Source organism: Anomaloglossus baeobatrachus, chromosome 5, assembly GCF_048569485.1.
Source record: "Anomaloglossus baeobatrachus isolate aAnoBae1 chromosome 5, aAnoBae1.hap1, whole genome shotgun sequence".
Classification (NCBI taxonomy): Eukaryota; Metazoa; Chordata; class Amphibia; order Anura; family Aromobatidae; genus Anomaloglossus; species Anomaloglossus baeobatrachus.
Window position 1 is genome coordinate 315,780,895 of NC_134357.1, and position 19,319 is coordinate 315,800,213.

The 19,319-nt window shown below is 46.8% G+C and overlaps 1 protein-coding gene across 2 annotated transcripts in view; it reads left to right on the plus strand.

Annotated features, from left to right (window-relative positions):
- Nucleotides 1–1,494: 1,494 nt before the first annotated feature.
- Nucleotides 1,495–19,319, plus strand: part of ASPSCR1 (ASPSCR1 tether for SLC2A4, UBX domain containing) — a 114,963-nt gene continuing 97,138 nt past the window's right edge. The window contains exons 1-6 of one of the 2 annotated variants that reach the window (XM_075349727.1): nucleotides 1,495–1,610; nucleotides 7,597–7,652; nucleotides 10,140–10,254; nucleotides 12,078–12,181; nucleotides 13,762–13,822; nucleotides 16,514–16,587. In XM_075349727.1, the coding sequence (XP_075205842.1) occupies nucleotides 1,521–1,610; nucleotides 7,597–7,652; nucleotides 10,140–10,254; nucleotides 12,078–12,181; nucleotides 13,762–13,822; nucleotides 16,514–16,587 (500 nt within the window). In that variant the 5' untranslated portion in view covers nucleotides 1,495–1,520. The remainder of the gene's footprint in view (nucleotides 1,611–7,596; nucleotides 7,653–10,139; nucleotides 10,255–12,077; nucleotides 12,182–13,761; nucleotides 13,823–16,513; nucleotides 16,588–19,319) is intronic. The other variant, XM_075349726.1, reaches the window with a different exon arrangement.

Consider the following 19,319-nt stretch of genomic DNA (forward strand, 5'->3'; position numbering starts at 1 on the left):
GTGACTGGAGCTTGCCACGATGCAATTGTACTGTACTGTATTGCACTGTATTGAAGTGTGACAGATCCAGCAAACCGGCGAAATGCCCGATGTGTGAAAGCACCCTTAGGGCGGCTTTGCATGTTGCGACATCGCAAGCCGATGCTGCAATGTCGCATGCGATGTCGCATGCGATAGTCCCCGCCCCGTCACGATATCGTGTGATAGCTGGCGTAGCGAACATTATCGCTACGCCAGCTTCACATGCACTCACCTGCCCTGCGACCGTCGCTCTGGCCGACGACCCGCCTCCTTCCTAAGGGGGCGGGTCGTGCGGCGTCATACGGCCAATAGCGGCGGAGATGAGCAGGATGTAAACATCCCGCCCACCTCCTTCCTTCCGCATATCCTACGGAAGCCGCGGTGACGCCGGTAGATGTTCCTCACTCCTGCGACTTCACACACAGCGATGTGTGCTGCCGCAGGAGCGAGGAACAACATCGGACCGTCGCGTCAGCGTAATTATGGATTACAGCGACGCTGCACCGATGATACGATTACGATGATTTTGCGCTCGTTAATCATATCATCTAGGCTTTACACACTACGATGTTGCATGCGATGCCGGATGTGCGTCACTTTCAATTTGACCCCACCGACATCGCACCTGCGATGTCGTAGTGTGCAAAGCCCGCCTTAGACCTTAACCCTCAACTGGTGAGGTGGGGTTTGCAACACCCCAGGGAAATTTTGTTCAGCTGGCATTCATTGGAAAATGCTGGTATGAATCATCAATGTATTACATTTTCCGATACTTGTGGGTGTCAAAAATTTGGTATACTCATGTGTAATCAATCGCCAATAAGAAAACTATTAAAACAAATGTGATCTTTGCATTTTCTGTAAAAATTAGAGATTTCTAAACACTGGGGTATAGGAAGCCCACATCACCAGCTGCGTAACAAAAATGCCAACCTCACCAGTTGAGGGTTAATGGATTAAAGAAAAAAAGAAAAAGTCCTCAGAAAAGATCCCAAAAATAAACCCACTAAAAAGAGACACTTTAGCCTTAAAACCCCCACAGAATAGGAGGCATTCTTGGAGCTTGCTTGAAATATGTTTGGGAAAAGCTTCGATGTGAACACAACTTAATATTTGTATTTTTATAAATAATAAATAAAAAAAGCTATAAAAATTGTTACTTCTATTATAACCCTCTAAAATGTGACAGTGCCGCCTTCATGAACGGGACGAGGTGCTATACAGTGTGTGCACGAGTCCTGTCATACGTTTCCCGCCTAAAGTCAGACTGGTGCCATTATTTCCCGGCCAGCCCTGACTGGGATGTAACAGTGTTTTCTAGTCAGGAGGTGGCATGTGTGTGGACGGTCACACTGGGGCAGGACGAGCCATGTGCTCAGTGTCCGTCACCCACACACAGTGCAGCACGGGCAGACACTAATCTCCACAGAGCAGGGTTTTGTACGGCAGATTGTGTTTCAATAAAGTTGTTTGAAAGATTTTCTCCGACGTCAGGCAAAATGGCAGCCAAGGGAGCTGCGGTGTCTGTTTTGGCTCCTAACGGACGGCGGCAGACGGTACAGGTGACGGCGGGCACCCCACTTCTTCAGGTAACCCCTCAGCTGCACATAAACCGGCGGCCATTCGGTGTGAACAGCCGCTAATCCCGCCCACATCTCCTCAGGGATGCTATGCTTGTATTCACCTGCCACGGGCGGGTGTCACGTGACAGGCTCCTGCACGTGACTCCTCAGTAGCTTCTGCATTAGAGGACTACAACTCCCAGCATGCACTATTTCACATCTGTCAGGAGGACGAGCTGGGACTTGGAGTTCCACAAGATCTGTTGTGTCACATTTTGCTGTGTCATGTGCGGCTGACAACCCGGCTTTACATTGCAGTGGTAGTCAGCAGGTCCCAATGTAGAGCAATACGCCTTTTCTTCCTTTTCCTGCTGACCCTCATTATAATGAATTGTTCCCCCTGGCCTCCTAGTGAGGTGTCGTGGCACGACCAGCGCCATTATAGATATGAGTGGCGCCATGTTTGTATTGGGACACTCTGGGTCTCGGTGGTTTTGGGGACACATGCTCAGCGAGCCCTCTTCTCGTTCGATATTACCACCCAGGCTTCTTGTTGTTTTTATCATTACTGGTTTCGGGTCCGTACCACTTTCTGATTAGACACAGTGGTCAACTTCACCACAACCCGTGGGTGGCGTCATGAACTCAAACACGGCTCCGGCCGTGCCCCTACCTACCCCCCTCCAAAAGCGCCAGCACCCTTTTCAGAGCGAAGTGACCCCGGGTCTGGAGGCGCCCGAGCCACCCACCAACAAGCCCGGATACGAGCGGCTCGGCTGCAGCCGAGTGCAGGGCGGTACAGTACACAGGGGCGTTCAGTAGACACCATGACAGTGCCATCAGCACCCTGCAGTCATGAGGTACAAAGTACACTAGAAGGGGCTCCGTCCACCCCGAAACCTCAAATAGAGGCCCTCTGAGGATATGATAAAGGTGCCGTCACGGGTCAGGGCAGGTTGCAGCCCGAAATACGTGGCTGTGGCCTTTTCTGTTATCACATTCTCTCGGTCACTAGCTCTATCCTAGAGGTTATCCTGCTGCACTTCCTGGGGTTCCTCAGACCTGAGAAAAATGCATCAGCAGCCATTATACTTCTATAGTCTGGATCATCCCTTTAAGAGGAGGGCTGGTTATGGCAGTCTGTATTCTGTGTACTAAGCAAAACATGGTGAGGATAAGCCATTCACATAACAACTCCTGTTATCCATCACATATGCCTGATGTCTTTTCTAGTGATCAGATTATGGGCACAGATGGTGATGTGGGCACTGATGAATCTCCACCACTTTTGGAATAAATGAAGATCCTAAGAATGGTCTGCTATATACATTCTTCCTAATCCGCTCATTACGTATTCACTTTAAAAGCTCGTCTGCGGACATTTCATTCTTGGAGGCTACAGATTTCCTTGGACTTATGCCGATCCGTATAACAGTGTCCATATCCTACTATGGGCAGATGCTGTACAGTTATATTCACCAATTCTGTGTCCAGGCACAGATTGTACAGGGTTCATGGCTGAAGCTTTGACGTGTACATGAACTCTAAAGGCGGCTTTACACGCTACGATATCGTTAATGTTTTGTCGTCGGGGTCAAGTTGTTAGTGACGCACATCCGGCGTCATTAACGATCTCGCAGCGTGTGACAATGACCAGCGACCTTAAGCGACCTCAAAAATGGTAAAAATCATTCACCATGGAGAGGTTGTCCCAATCTAAAAAATCGGTAAGGGTTGTTTATTCAGGTGGTTCATCGCTCATGCGGCAGCACACATCGCTATGTGTGACACCGCAGGAGCGAGGAACGTCTCCTTACCTGCCGCCGGCCACAATGCGGAAGGAAGGAGGTGGGCGGGATGTTACGTCCTGCTCATCTCCGCCCCTCCGCTTTGATTGGCCGGCCGCTTAGTGACGTTTCGGTGACGTCGCTGTGATGCCGAACGTCCCTCCCCCTTGAAGGAGGGATTGTTCGGCAGTCACAGCGACGCCGCCGACCAGGTAAGTATGTGTGACGCTGCCGTAGCGATAATGTTCGCTACGGCAGCGATCACAAACAATCGCATGCGCGACCGGGGCGGGTACTTACACGCTCGATATCGCTATAAATTGCTAGCGATATCGCTACCGTGTAAAGCCCCCTTAAGGCTATGTGCCCACGGGACAATGTCAGAGAAAAAGGCAAGTCCTGCACTACTCGTGCGTAGCTGTTACCACGTGGGCTCACTCACATATAGGAAGATGCAGCTTCAGCTGGCCATACGGGTCCCGGATCAGTGTGCAGGTCAGAAGGAAGGGAAAGTTCCAATGATCCAAGGATAAGAAGAAACTGACCGCAAAACAGCTGCTATACCGGTAAATCTTTATTCCAATTTCCAAAGGTGCAGGATACAATCGGGCGGGAGGAAACCTGGATGCGGCCACTTGCTGAGGACGATGGCCATTTCGCCTGTAATTAGGCTTCTACGGGTCCACCCACCATTCGTGGACCCGTAGAAGCCTAATTACAGGTGAAACGGCCGTCGTCCACAGCGAGGGGCCTCATCCAGGTTTCCTCCCGCCCGATTGTATCCTGAACCTTTGGAAATTGGAATAAAGATTTACCGGTATAGCAGCTGTTTTGCGGTCAGTTTCTTGTTATCCTTGGCCCACGGGACAATGTACCCGCGGATTTTGCCGCAGAAAACCTGCGGATTTATCTGGATTTTCTAGATAAATCCGCAGGTTTTAGCAAGTACAGACACTCCCTATGTTATCCTATGGGACATGGGGAGTGTCTGTGTCCATGCTGCAGAATGTGCAGCTGGGGAATATGCTGCGGATTCCTCGCAGTCGCACGTAACTGCATGTCAATTATTCCTGCAGAAATATCTGCGGAAGTCCCGCCTCTTCACTATGGAGATAGAGGTCGGGACTTCCACAGGTAAGTCGTACGGATGTCTGCAGGTTTACCGCAGATATTTCGCTGGAATCCCGCAGCAATGGATAGCTGCGGATTGCAGGGAGCAGCTGCGGGAAACCTGCGGACATACCTGCGGATATATCCGCAGCCGCACATATCGCATCATTGACACAGCACTTCCCATATCCCATAGGATAACATGTGGAGTGTCTGTTCTTGCTAAAACCTGCGGATTCATCTAGAAAATCCAGATAAATCCGCAGGTTTTCCGTGGCAAAATCCGCGGCTACAGAGTCCCGTGGGCATATAGCCTTACAGCTCTATTAACCAATCTACATAGTAAATGCAGGAACAATTTCAATGTAAAGAATAGGCAGAGGAACATTTTTTTGAAACCTCATTCACATGTAAGGCCATGTGCACACATTGAGTATTTTACCTCAGTATTTGTAGCCAAAACCAGGAGTGGGTGATAAATACAGAAGTGGTGCCCGTATTTCTATTATACTTTTCCTCTGATTGTTCCACTCCTGGTTTTGGCTACAAATACTGAGATAGAAACCTCACCAAATACTCAGTGTATGCATATGGCCTCAGAGGAAAAGTACAATGGAAACACTGGGATCACTTTTATGCCCACTCCTGGTTTTGGCTACCAATGCTGAGCTAAAAAACTCATCAAGTACTCAACGTGTGCACATGGCTTAAAAGATTTTTTTTTCCCTGATTGAATTTTCAAAGCTGCAGCTTGGCTATTATGGAATAGCAAAATCCACTTGTTATAAAAAATGCAGAAAACATGCCAGTCACCTGAACTCGCCCTTAGGCTGGAGTCACACTTGCGAGTATAATACACACAAGTCTCGCATCGCATTATCTGGCACGGCTGCGCACTCTCTGGACAGGAGCATCTCGGCTGCATAGAAATACTTGCAGCCAACCCGCTCCTGTCAAGAGAGTGTGCGGCCGTGTCGGGTGATGCGACGCGAGACTCGCACGTATTATACGTAAGTCACTCGCAAGTGTGACTCCAGGAAGATTTCAGAATGGACTGCAATGTATGGACCAGCCAAGTGTCTCTTGACCTGAACAGAACAGCCCCATATGTGCTTATTGAGGTTGATGCCTTCAGGTCAGGACACTTGCAGCTAATCTGGACGGTCTTTAATCAGACTGTGAAAGTCAAAATGATTAAACCGGTCTTAGACCGGAGTCACACTTGTAAGAGACTCGCATCGCATCACTCGGCACGGCCGCACACTCTCCTGACAGGAGCGGGTCGGCTGCATGTATTTCCATGCAGCTTAGACGCTCGTGTCCAGAGAGCTTCAGGCCGTGCCTGATGTTGCCATTCGGGTCTCTCGCAAGTGTGACTCTGGCCTTAAAGGGGATATTTGTGTTTTGAAAAACATGACTGTTTTTTCCCTAAAACATTAGCACACCTACTCATAAGTTGTATTCAGAATTGCTCAACTGCATTTCTTTCAAATGAGTTGAGGTGCAATACCAGACATCACCCATGAATAAGTGTGACATTGTTTCTAGAAAATGGCAACCATGGGGCCCATTCATCGTTACTGGTGTAGCGCATGTCTTGATGGAGTACAAGAAGCGCTGACTCCCCTTGATGAATTCAGTGATTCTTCTGAGTGGTTTGTGCCTCTGTGTGCCGCTCCAAAAATGCTATTCCAGAATAGAGTAGTGTTTTTCCTGTACAAAATGCTGGCAGTTTTAATTAATTGGACAGGAGGGCATGGCCTCAAACTGGTGTGAAAATGCCAAAAATTGTACTTTTCACAGCTTTTATGCCACTTTTGTGCCTTAAAAGGGTTGATTACTTGGCTTCTATGTTTAATCTTAGTTTAATCTCTTTAATCGCTCTGCCTTTGTATTTCATACTACTAGAAGGGGTGTGGATATGTGGAGAGAATCAAAAGGGAGTTTGGAGTGGAAAGGAAGGAGGGTAGACATCAACTAGTATATGTGTGAATGTATATGAATATATATTACAGTACAGACCAAAAGTTTCGACACACCTCATTTAAAGAGCTGTCTTTATTTTCATGACTCTGATAATTGTAGATTCACATTGAAGGCATCAAGACTATGAATTAACACATGTGGAATGAGATATTTAACAAAAACGTGTGAAACAACTGAAAATATGTCTTATATTCTAGGTTCTCCAAAGTAGCCACCTTTTGCTTTGATTACTGCTTTGCACACTCTTGGCATTCTGTTGATGAGCTTCAAGAGGTAGTCACCGGAAATGGTCTTCCAACAGTCTTGAAGGAGTTCCCAGAGATGCTTAGCACTTGTTGGCCCTTTTGCCTTCACTCTGAGGTCCAGCTCACCCGAAACCATCTCGACTGGGTTCAGGCCTGGTGACTGTGGAGGCCAGGTCATCTGGCGTAGCACCCCGTCACTCTCCTTCTTAGTCAAATAGCCCTTACACAGCCTGGAGGTGTGTTTGGGGTCATTGTCCTGTTGATATATAAAGTGAAGGGAAATGAGCATGAGCGGGACCACGGGCGCCCAGGGGCAGCGTCCTGAGATATGAAATTCAGCGTTGGGGGTGGCGTAAATCTGCTGGAGGAACAGCAACGGTCAGCAGAGAGCCCGCCCCATGGACGATTTACAAAATTTACATCGCAAAAGGTACAAGTTTATAAAGTATTTAATTTGGTTTAAAAGGGGCCACAAAAAGTACAGGAACCTTGCTAGAATGCAGCCCAGGAGCTGCAGAGGGGGAAACTTTTAGGTTTCAAGCTAAATTTCTGATGACAGGTTCCCTTTAAGTATTTCATTCCCATGTGTTAATTCATAGTTTTGATGCCTTCAATGTGAATCCACAATTTTCAGAGTCATGAAGATAAAGAAAACTCATTGAATGAGAAGGTGTGTCCAAACTTTTGGTCTGTACTGTGTGTGTGTATATATATATATATATATATATATATATATATATATATATATATATATTACACACACACAGTACAGACCAAAAGTTTGGACACACCTGTAAAAAAAAATAAATATGCACATTGTATTCTGTGTTATATTGTTGCCATATAAGTTGTGGATTTGCTCGGTTTTGATGAGTGTATTTCTAGGTGCTGGAAGAAGTCTGCAAGAAACAGAATTTCAATTCCAGAGAATATAACCTGAAGTGAGTGTGTAGTACTAAGGCTCTAGTATCATCATTTATCACCAATCTACACATATATTCATATATAGTCATTCATATCTCTCATAATAAATTAGCAACACATTAAAAGGGTTGTTTTAAAAAACAAAGCAATACTCCCCTACTGGCACACAGGTTTCTCCATGGTCCGTACTTACACCTAAAGTAAGTTGTTACCTCTGGAACCTGTGATTGGCTGCCGTGGTCTGGTGACCGTAGCAGCATGTTATTGGTGATGTTGGCAATGACATGATGTTGAAGACATCTGACCACAGCAGTCAATCACAGGTCCCAGCGGTCCTGCAGCTTCTTTGAACGGTGACGTCTCCCACAAAGTGTCCTGTTCTGGATCCCAGTAAGTGCCTGTAGGTGAGTAGAGCCTCATTTGTATATTTTTTTAATGTACCAAGTCACTGATAACATTTTAGTTTTGCCCAGATAACCCCTTTAAGCTAATGAGTGTTCAGTGGTGCTCTGACTGTGGGGCATATTGTCAGAAACAGTGCACTCCTCCTTGCCATCCAGGCATGTTTCCACAATCAGATGTCCTTCCCCAACAGTGCATGACTGCAGGAGCTGACTAGTTTGTTGTCTGTAACCATGGAGACACATATGACATTCAACACTAGGATACCTTTTATAAAGATGCACAGCAAATGTTCTTCATTCCTTATTTTAGATGTATTAGAGCAATAAAATCTATTTACCTGACATGCAATTTTAGTAAGATAACTTCATCCTGGTTTATGCATCTATTTTTTTTAAAATCAGTAATATTGTATTTAAAATATTACTTAAAGGTGATGTTCACCTTATTCTGCCCATATGTGTGCATGCAACTTGAACCTTTTAAGTTAGCTATTCCCAGACCCCCAGTCTCAGGATCTGCAGGGTTTCCATTGCCATCTAATAAAGTATCTTTATGTGGTGCTGCTCATCAAATCCGAATACTCCCAGCAATAAATGTCTCATTATTCACAAATCGATTACTAAAAATATGACTACACTTCTTGAGCACCATACACAGATGCCTTATTTCTCATATCCATTCCTATATGTTAGCATGGGCTTTGGTAAACTCTGACATTTTGGTTGCTATGGTCTTAAAAGGGAATCTGTCAGCAGGTTTTTGATACCCCATCTGAGAGCAGCATAATGTAGAGACAGAGATCCTGATTCCTACGATGCATCAATTAATTTACTGGGTGACGTAGTTATAGAATCAGTCTCCTTTGCTGCAGATCTAGCAGTACTCTGAATGCTGAGCTCTGTATAACCCTGTCCATACAACTGATTGTCAGCTTTCTGTGTACATGGTTTATTGACAGAAAGCTGCTAATCAGTGGTAGGGGTGGGGTTATACATAGCAGGAGGACTACAGGGCATGAGACAAATAGTCTTTTAGTGATAATCTTTTGATAAAATACTGATTTTATTGAAACAACAAGTAATGACTTAGGCTGCTTTCCCACATCCGGTTTTTGCTGAGCGGCACAATACGGTGCTCTGCAGAAAAAACGCAACCATTTTTTTTTTCCGCCGGTTGCGTTTTTTCCCGCATAGACTTGCATTAGAGCCGTATTGTGCCGCATGGACTTGCGTTGCGTCCGTTTTTTGCCAGATGCGGCATATTTAGCCCATGCGGCGGCCGGATGGAACGTTGCTTGGCACGTTTTTTTGTGCAACGCGATGCGGTGCAATTCTCAATGCAAGCCTATGAACACCGGATGCGGCGTCCTGCGGCAAAAAACGCATCCGGCCGCCGGATGCGTTTTTTTATACTGCACATACTCAGTATCAAGCCGCATCCGTCAAAAACCGGACGGGCCGCATGGAAAAACTTATGCAACGGATCCATTTTTTTCGCCGCATCCGTTGCATATGTTCTTGAGCCGGATTGTGCCGCTCAGCACAAACCGGATGTGTGAAACCAGCCTTAGTAAGTCATACAACACTGAAATCAGGGTCTCAGCCCCTTCATTATGCTGCTGACAGATTCCCTTTAAATAATGGAATTCTATATTTGGGATTTAGAAAACCTTATTCAGTAGCCTCATGTGTTAGCCTACATGGGGAGTAAGTACAAAGTGCACCTTTCCCTTGAGGACCCGTTGCACCCACATCAGATGCAGGTTACCTGTGGCATTGCAGCTGCATTGAAACCATGCTGTTGTGCACCACAGATTACAGCTGATTACTGTAGTCTCAGCAGCAGGACACCCTGAGATCATTAATTATCAGCAATAACTTCTAAGAATAAGAAACTTTTTTTTTTAGTATTAGATAATAAAATAAGGTACCCACCTTACGAGGTGCCCACAGCACGCAGCATGAAAGGAATTCTTAAGAGCACTTGCTCCTTGTATGTGTCCCTGACGGGATTTCACTGTCTGGGTCAGGATCATTCGGTCTAAGCTCTACATTGTTACTTCTTATAAAGTCATTAATAATTTTATCATTCACCTGCAGATTTCAGAGGACAGTGCTGGATCTCTCACTTCAGTGGCGATTTGCCAACCTCCCCAATAATGCCAAACTAGAGATGGTGAGCTCGGCTCAGCAGCGTGCTACAGCGGGGAGCACGGTAAGACGCCTGCTGCAGGGCTCCGGGAATTCTGTCTTTTCTGGTGATGAGGAATATTTGTGGTTAAAGTGCATATTACGTTTACAAGCATTTTCCTGGTTTTACACAAGGCTATGCTGCAGCGAGTGCTCTAAGTACAGCATGAAATGTTAGTTTTCTCTAGGCACTGTATGCACCTTGCTGATTTCTGGAACAACTAGGGTGTCCATGCTAATGGCTAGCTATACCGGCGGCTATATCTCCCGCTCTGGCAGAATTAGGCTGCTTTCACACTTGCGTTGTTTTGCATTAGTCACAATCCGTCGCCATGAGGAAATACGGTATCCTGCAAAATATTTTGCAGGATTCAGTTTTTTCCCCATAGACTTGTATGGACGACGGATTGCGACTGATGGCCTTGCATTGCATCCGCCGTGTGACGGATCAGTCGTGGAACGACTGACCGTCGGGTGGCAAGAGCGCAGCATGTAACATTTTTTGAGCGTCGGAATCCTTTTTTTTTGCTCAGCTCTTGTTTAATCATTGAAAGCAATGTCTCTCTCTCGGCGGCCGAACGATCAGCTGATCGGCCGGCGTCGGCTTTTGTGAACGATCTGCTGTTTGCCCAGTGGCCGGCTACTGTGAACAATCAGCTGATCGCCCAGCGGCCGGCTAATGTGAACGATCACCTGATCGGTCTGCGGCGGCTTTTGTGAACGATCAGCTGATCGGCCGGCGGCGGCTTTTGTGAACGATCTGCTGATCGGTCGGCGGCGGCTTTTGTGAACGATCTGCTGATCGGCCGGCGGCGGCTTTTGTGAACGATCTGCTGATCGGTCGGCGGTGGCTTTTGTGAACGATCTGCTGATCACCCAGTGGCCGGCTACTGTGAATGATCAGCTGATCACCCAGCGGCTGGCGTTTGTGAACGATCTGCTGATCACCCAGCGGCCGGCTACTGTGAATGATCAGCTGATCGGCCGGCCACTGTGAACGATCAGCTGATCACTCAGCGGCCGGCTACTGTGAACGATCAGCTGATTGCCCAGCGGCCGGCTACTGTGAATGATCAGCTGATTGCCCAGTGGCCGGCTACTGTGAATGATCAGCTGATCGCCCAGCGGCCGGCTACTGTGAATGATCAGCTGATCGCCCAGAGGCCGGATTTTGTGAACGATCAGCTGATCACCCAGCGGCTGGCTTTTGTGAACGATCTGCTGATCACCCAGCGGCCGGCTACTGTGAATGATCAGCTGATCGGCCGGCTACTGTGAACGATCAGCTGATCACTCAGCGGCCGGCTACTGTGAATGATCAGCTGATTGCCCAGCGGCCGGCTACTGTGAATGATCAGCTGATCGCCCAGCGGCCGGATTTTGTGAACGATCAGCTGATCGCCCGGCGGCAGCTTTTGTGAACGATCAGCTGATCGCTCAGCGGTTGGCTACTGTGAACGATCAGCTAAAACAGGTAAAACAGTAAAAAAACAAACAAACAGATCGTTGTTTTGCAGCCTCAGTCACATCAGTTGTGCCACTATCTTCAATGCATCAGTTGCATCAGTCACATAACTGATTGTAACGGATGCAAAACAACGCAAGTGTGAAAGTAGCCTTAGTGGGTTACACAGTCGTCCATTCATTTGAATAGCTGGCATGTTACGCTATATTTTCTCTGTTGAAGAAACCGATGGGAAGACACAAGTTTCCCAACTGATAAAAGCTGAAAAAAGGCAGACTGGCAAGATCCAATACATATAACATTATTACAGATTTTGCCGTCTCTTTATTCCTTGAAGAACTTAAATGAATGTCTAACTTCCATTTTGTGTCATCCTTTCCTAGAAAGTTCGAGTAGCATTGCAGTTGGAAGAAGGGGCAAGATTACAGGACGATTTCCTCTGCTGCCAAAGTCTTTGGGATGTCCTGACCCATTTCCCACAGAGCAGGTAAGTGGATAATCTATCAGTTATTATCTATGACTACAATATTATCCCAATAGAATGCATCTACTTATTAAAATAGTGCAAAATTAACATGTTGCCTTCAGTAACCAAAAATCTTTACAGGGGAACGCCGACACGTTAAACTATATTCTGTTCAGTAATGTGTATGATGTACCCTGAAGGGGGTTCCAACATGTTCAGCATTGACACGGAGTTTGTCCGTAGCCCCCTATTTACTCAATTGAGACCAAAAGTGTGTCCTTAGAGATGGCATGCACTGGTTTTAACAGTTTTTAATCACAGCAGACTGCAATTTTGTATACAGTTATTCAATTCAGTAAAGAGATTCACTGCCAACTACACAGTATAGTAATTCTACACATGGAGCCAACACAACAATATAGTAGTAATGGTGGATAGATAAGTACCAGTTAAGCGGTCTTTACATGCAACAACATCGCTAACGAGATGTCGTTGGGGTCACGGAATTAGTGGCACACATCCGGCCTTGTTAGCGATGTTGTTTCATGTGAAACGCACGAACGACCGTTAACGATCAAAATTACTCACCTGATTGCTGAACGTTGTCTCGTTGTTCTAATCCCAATTATCGTTGCTGTTGCAGGACGCTGATTCTTCGTCATTCCTGTGGCAGCACACATCGCTATGTGTGACACCGCAGGAACGAGGAACATTACTGTCCCTGCGGCCGCCTGCAATGAGGAAGGAAGGAGGTGGGTGGGATGTTATGTCCCACTCATATCCGCCCCTCCGCTTCTATTGGGCGGCTGCTTAGTGACGCCGCTGTGACGCCAAACGAACCTCCCCCTAAGAAAGGAGGCGGTTCGCCGGCCACAGCGACGTCGCTGGGTAGGTAAGTCCGTGTGACAGGTGTAAGCGATGTTGTGCGCCACGGGCAGCGATTTTCCCGTGACGCACAACCGACGGGGGCGGGTGCTTTCACCAGAGACATCACTAGCGATGTCGCTGTGTGTAAAGCCCGCTTTACTGTTGGTACTTGCATACTATCCTTCTCCTGCATTGCCAGAATGTTTCTGCCTCTTTATTATTTTTTTTTAGTTCAATAGGTTAAAACCAGGTATTCTCACCCTCCTTTTATGGATCTGTAAAAGTCACATTTGCAGTGATGCATCTCCACCTATTATATGCAGGGATTATTTGCCATGAAGGAGTGGAGCAACCACAATATACCCCCATGGGAATAATCACATGAAGGCCTACGTGGATGGAAATTTTACATTTATTGTGACTTTTCCCTTTAAGGAGATGGAGTTTGTAGTCGTAAAAGACACCATGGAACACGCTAGAAAATAGCGAGTACAGTAAGAGGAGAAACAAATTTAATTAAGAAAGGTCTCTATAGAATTGTGCATAAATTGACAGAAGAAATGACTCCAGGATTATATTAGGCTCTTCAAACGAAAATGTTATTTATAGAAATGTGTTTACCCAGGTTGTCTTCTTTCTGGGAGGTTTGGGTAGTCTGGCTCCTAGCTACATAGATGAGATGATTCTGTCTGATTTTTAGGTTTAGTTTTAGTGATGTTGTTTATATTTTTCAGGGTGTGTTTGGAAGAGATTGCTCCTGGAAGCATTGCCGTATGCATTTATATGCGGGATGAGGTAAGTTAGAGCAGGAGAATACAGAACCAGACAGCTCGTTAATGAGTGATTCATTTACGCTTGTGTTTCCAGCTCGCACCTCTCTGTGTCCTCAAATCCTATGAACTGATGTACGACAGTGGCCAGAGAGTCCCATCAACAGGCTTTGAAGTTCTAATAAAAGTGCATCATTAAAATGGGCTTAAAAGGAACACAGATGACTTCATTATACAGTTGGCATTGCGCTGTGTGTGCCCAACTTCTCTTAAAAGCTTGTGTTAGAGCAAATGAGAGAGCCGCTTGTATCCATGGACATTTGGGTTGTTTTCACCAGTTCTGTTAATGTTCCTCCACTTACATTCTAATGATCAATCCATATATATATGTTAACAAAATAGAATGTATTAACATTCCCGGGATAGAATGTATAAATAGAATATATTAACGCCCGGGATAGTAACTGTCTCTCTGTTTCTCTCCCATTCTTTGTCTGTCTCCCCCTCTGTATATATCTCTCTGTCTCTCTCTCTCTATCTTTGTCTGACTGTCTCTTTCCCTGTCTGTCTCTGACTGTCTCTGTCTCTTTCTCCGTCTGTTCAATGCCTTTCCTTGTCTGTCTATCTATCTCTGTCACTTTCCCTGTCTGTCTTTTTCCCTGTCTGTCTCTTTTCCTCTCTTTCCCTGTCTGTTTCCCTGTGTCTGTCTGTCTGTGTCTGTGTCTGTCTCTTTACCTGTCTGTGTCTGTCTCTTAACCTGTCTCTCTCTTTCCCTCTCTTTCCCTGTCTGTCTCTTTCCCTGTCAGTCTGTCTCTAGTCTGTCTGTCTCTTGGTGTCTGTCTCTTACCCTTATCCATATAAGGGTGTGGCTGCGCATTCTTCTGAAGTTCTGGCTGTGGCTCCCAGCTCCATTCGCTTTAATGGAAGCAGTTTATTTGGCGAATAACTGTAAATAGTGGGGTTAAAATTTCCCCTCAAAACATAGCCTATGACGCTCTCGGGGTCCAGAAGTGTGAGTGTGCAAAATTTTGTGGCTGTAGCTGCGACGGTGCGGATGCCAATCCAGGACATACGCACGCACACACACACACACACGCACACACGCACACATACACACATTCAGCTTTATATATTAGATATATATAGCATATATATATAATATTAATTACATTAAAGGTAAGGAAGTCCAGAAACATCATTGTTTCTACATAGGTTGAATCAGGCAGAAAAAAAAAAACCTCAGACAATTGGTAGTGGAATTCAAGTATTTTATGTGCAGATTGTGACACGAAGGATTTCAACAATCACTTTGCAAAGGGTAAAAACCATGATGCATGCATTCATAGCATACCTTCAAATCTGCCGCCTATGTAATATAAGCATCATTCACATGTACTATCTGTGTCAGTCCACAACAAGTTTAAGAGTACATTCCTATTAGGATTAGTAGCGCTTTGGACTAAGGGGTGCTTCACACACAGCGAGATCGCTGCCGAGATCGCTGCTGAGTCACGCTTTTTGTGACGCAGCAGTGACCTCATTAGCGATCTCGCTGTGTGTGACAATGAGCAGCGATCTGGCCCCTGCTGCGAGATCGCTGCTCGTTACACACAGCCCTGGTTCGTTTTCTTCAAAGGCGCTCTCCCACTGTGACACACAGATCGCTGTGTGTGACAGCGAGAGAGCGACAAATGAAGCGAGCAGGGAGCAGGAGCCGGCGTCTGACAGCTGAGGTAAGCTTGTAACCAAGATAAACATCGGGTAACCAAGGTGGTTACCCGATATTTACCTTAGTTACCAGCCTCTGCAGCTCTCACGCTGCCTGTGCTGCCGGCTCTGGCTCTCTGCACATGTAGCTGCTGTACACATCGGGTTAATTAACCCGATGTGTACAGCAGCTAGGAGAGCAAGGAGCCAGCGCTAAGCAGTGTGCGCGGCTCCCTGCTCTCTGCACATGTTGCTGCATTACACATCGGGTTAATTAACCCGATGTGTACTGTAGCTAGGAGAGCAAGGAGCCAGCGCTCAGTGTGCGCGGCTCCCTGCTCCCTGCACACACAGCTAAGCGGTGTGCGCTGGTAACTAATGTAAACATCGGGTAACCATACCCGATGTTTACCTTAGTTACCAGTCTCTGCAGCTTCCAGACGGCGGCTCCGTGCAAGCGCAGCGTCGCTTGCACGTCGCTGCTGGCTGGGGGCTGTTCACTGGTCGCTGGTGAGATCTGCCTGTTTGACAGCTCACCAGCGACCATGTAGCGATGCAGCAGCGATCCTGACCAGGTCAGATTGCTGGTCGGATCGCTGCTGCATCGCTAAGTGTGAAGGTACCCTAAGCGTATTTTCGCTGCTTCCAAAATGCTACATAATACAATTCAAGCACAGTAGATGGGACTAATAGAAATCACATTGTGCTTCTTTTTAACACTGTGTAAACTGACCTGTGGTATGGGTGCCCTATCCACATCATGTCAATTTCTTGTGCTGAGATGCTTGATTCTCCTGCATAGGAGAATAAAAAAAATACGTTGCGTCCAGAATGACACATAACCCTGATCGTCAGCTCGTACCCTAAAACATCTGAACAAGGCCTTCAGAAAAGATCCCATGGTGAACTGAGGGATCAGGCAGGTTGCCTTCATTGCATGCACAGGATTTTGGCCAGTGTGATATACTGTATATGGCAAATATAGTCCTGATCGTATATTATCTCTCAGATCTCAGGTGAGCATTCTTTAAAACAGACAACCCTCCAGTCTTTGGGTCTTACAAGTGGAAGTGCCATAATCAGGTGAGAATTTTTGCTTAGGGTTATCATTTGATTTAAAGAGGTATTCCTATCTCCAAGATCCTATCCCAACATGTAGTAGGTGTAGTAATAATAATAATATTAGCAAATACTTCCAATTAGAAATGTAGTATAGGTCTCCTGATATAGCCATGTTTTTTACCTCACGTGCAGGGCATTGCAGTAGCTTAGGTATCCAAGGTTACCGCCACGTAAATGGCAACAGTTTGTTAGTTGCTTGTTGTTGTAACTATGGATAGCTGAGCTCCTGCCATGCCTGCAAATGAGGTAAGAGATATGCAGTTGAAACCAGAAGTTTACATTCACTATCTAAAAAGACATATGCATGTTTTTCTCACTATCTGACATGAAATCATAATAAACCTTTCCCTTTCTAGGTTAATTAGGAATACGAAAATTATTTATATTTGCCAAATGCCAGAATGAGAGAATGTTTTAAGGCATTTTTATTACTTTCTTCAAAGTCAAAAGTTTACATACACTAAGGGGTACTTTGCACACTACGACATCGCAAGCCGATGGCAGCGATGCCGAGCGCGATAGTCCCTGCCCCCGTCGCAGCAGGGATATCTTGAGATAGCTGCCGTAGCGAACATTATTGCTACAGCAGCTTCACATGCACTTACCTGCCCTGCGACGTCGCTCTGGCCGGCGAACCGCCTCCTTCCTAAGGAGGCGGATCGTGCGGCGTCACAGCGACGTCACACGGCAGGCAGCCAATAGAAGCGGAGGGGCGAAGATGAGCGGGACATAAACATCCCGCCCACCTCCGTCCTTCCGCATAGCCGGCGTGAGCCGCGGTGACGCAGGTACGCTGATGTTCCTCGCTCCTGTGGCTTCTGACACAGCGATGTGTGCTGCCGCAGGAGAACGAGGAACAACATCGTACCGTTGCTGCAGCGAAATTATGAAAATGTCGGACACTACACCGATGATACGATTACGACGCTTTTGCTCTCGTTAATTGTATCAAAAAGGATTCACATACTCCGATGTCGACAGCGACGCCGGATGAGCGGCACTTTCGATTTGACCCCACCGACATCGCAGCTGCGATATCGTAGTGTGCAAAGTACCCCTAAGAGTACTAGACCTTTGAACAATATGGGACAGCCCATATTATGATGTCATGTCTTTGGAAGCTTCTGATAGGTTTATTGCCAACATTTGAGTTAATTAGAGACACACCTGTGGGTGTATTTTAATGCACACCTGAAACACACTGGTTCTTTGTGTAGCATTGTGGGAAAGTCATAAGAAATCAGCCATGATCGCAGGAAGAGAATTATGGACGTGCACAAGTATAGTTCATCCTTGGGTGCAATTGCCAAATACCTGAAGGTGCCTCATTCATCTGTACAAACAATTTTGCGCTAATACAAACAAGATGGGAATGTACAGCCATCATACCGCTTAGAAAGGAGATGGGTTCTGTGTTTCAGAGATGAACGTGCTTTTGTCAAATATGTGCATATCAACCGAAGAACAAAAGCAAAAGACCTTCTGAAGATGCTGGCAGAAGCTGGTAAGATCGTGTCATTATCCACAATGAAATGAGTACTATAGTAACATTTCTAATTGTCGGTATTAGCTAATATTTTCTTTATCGTTCCTATGGGAGACCCAGACCATGGGTGTTTAGCTTCTGTCTCTGGAGGACACACAAAGTACTACACTTAAAAGTGTAGCTCCTCCCTCTGAGCTTATACACCCCCTGGAGAACCAGATCTAGCAAGTTTTATCGCTTTGTGTTCAGGAGGCATACATCCACACATGCATTCTCTAGGTTTTGCCTGAGAACCGAGCCGATGGTGCCTTCTTGTCGGCCTCGCCGCTTAGTTTCGTTTTCCTGCCCTCGCATGTCACTCATGCAGAGGGACAGGCTCGGCTCCTCCCGGCGGCCGTTCTACACAGGGGAGGGACACTCCCCACTGCTGGGGCGTCCCTCCTCCCCTGCAGGTCTCTATAGCCCTCCAGTTCCCGCTCTCCTATAGGAACGCCCCCTAGTCCCGCCCCCTCTCCTCGCTCCGGCGGCCATTGCTCACGCAGAGTTCACTCTGCTCTGGGACATTCTGCACTCTGCATCTCTGCTGAGGTGCTGTGCACTGGGGGACCGGGCTTCGGGATCTGGAGGGCACACAACACCGCGCCCAGCGGTCTGGTAAGCCACAGCCGGTCTCCGGTTGTGGACCTCTGTATATTCTCCCTGGGGTTCATTCTCTGCAAAGCCCCCACTCCAGCAGCATGTCTCACACAAGGAGCAAGGCTCCAAAGTTTTATTCAGTATGCACTGCATGTAAGCTCCTGCTGCCTGAGCCGAGCACTTATCCACACTGTGATGGTTGCTCTAACTTGGCGGTGCCACAGCCTGGAGTCTCACCCCCAGTGGTCTCTCAGGCTGCTGCTGCACCTGTGGCTGAACCCCCGGCCTGGGTAGAGTCCTTTTCTAGGTCCATATCCCAGTCATTTGCTGAGTCCATGGGACTTTTGTCCAGGACTTTGATGAATATGCATCAGCCCTCCTCACAGGGTGCCTCTAATACTCTTGCCAGAGGATCCCTATCCTCTGACCTCCGTCCATCAGAGCTCACAGAGGATTCATCATCAGGTCCCAGACCCCGTCTTTCTAAGAGAAGGCGCAGGGTTTCCTCCCCCTCCTCATCCCACGGCTCTGTCTCAAGAGCTGACTCGCAAGATGAGGAGGATGCCCTCAC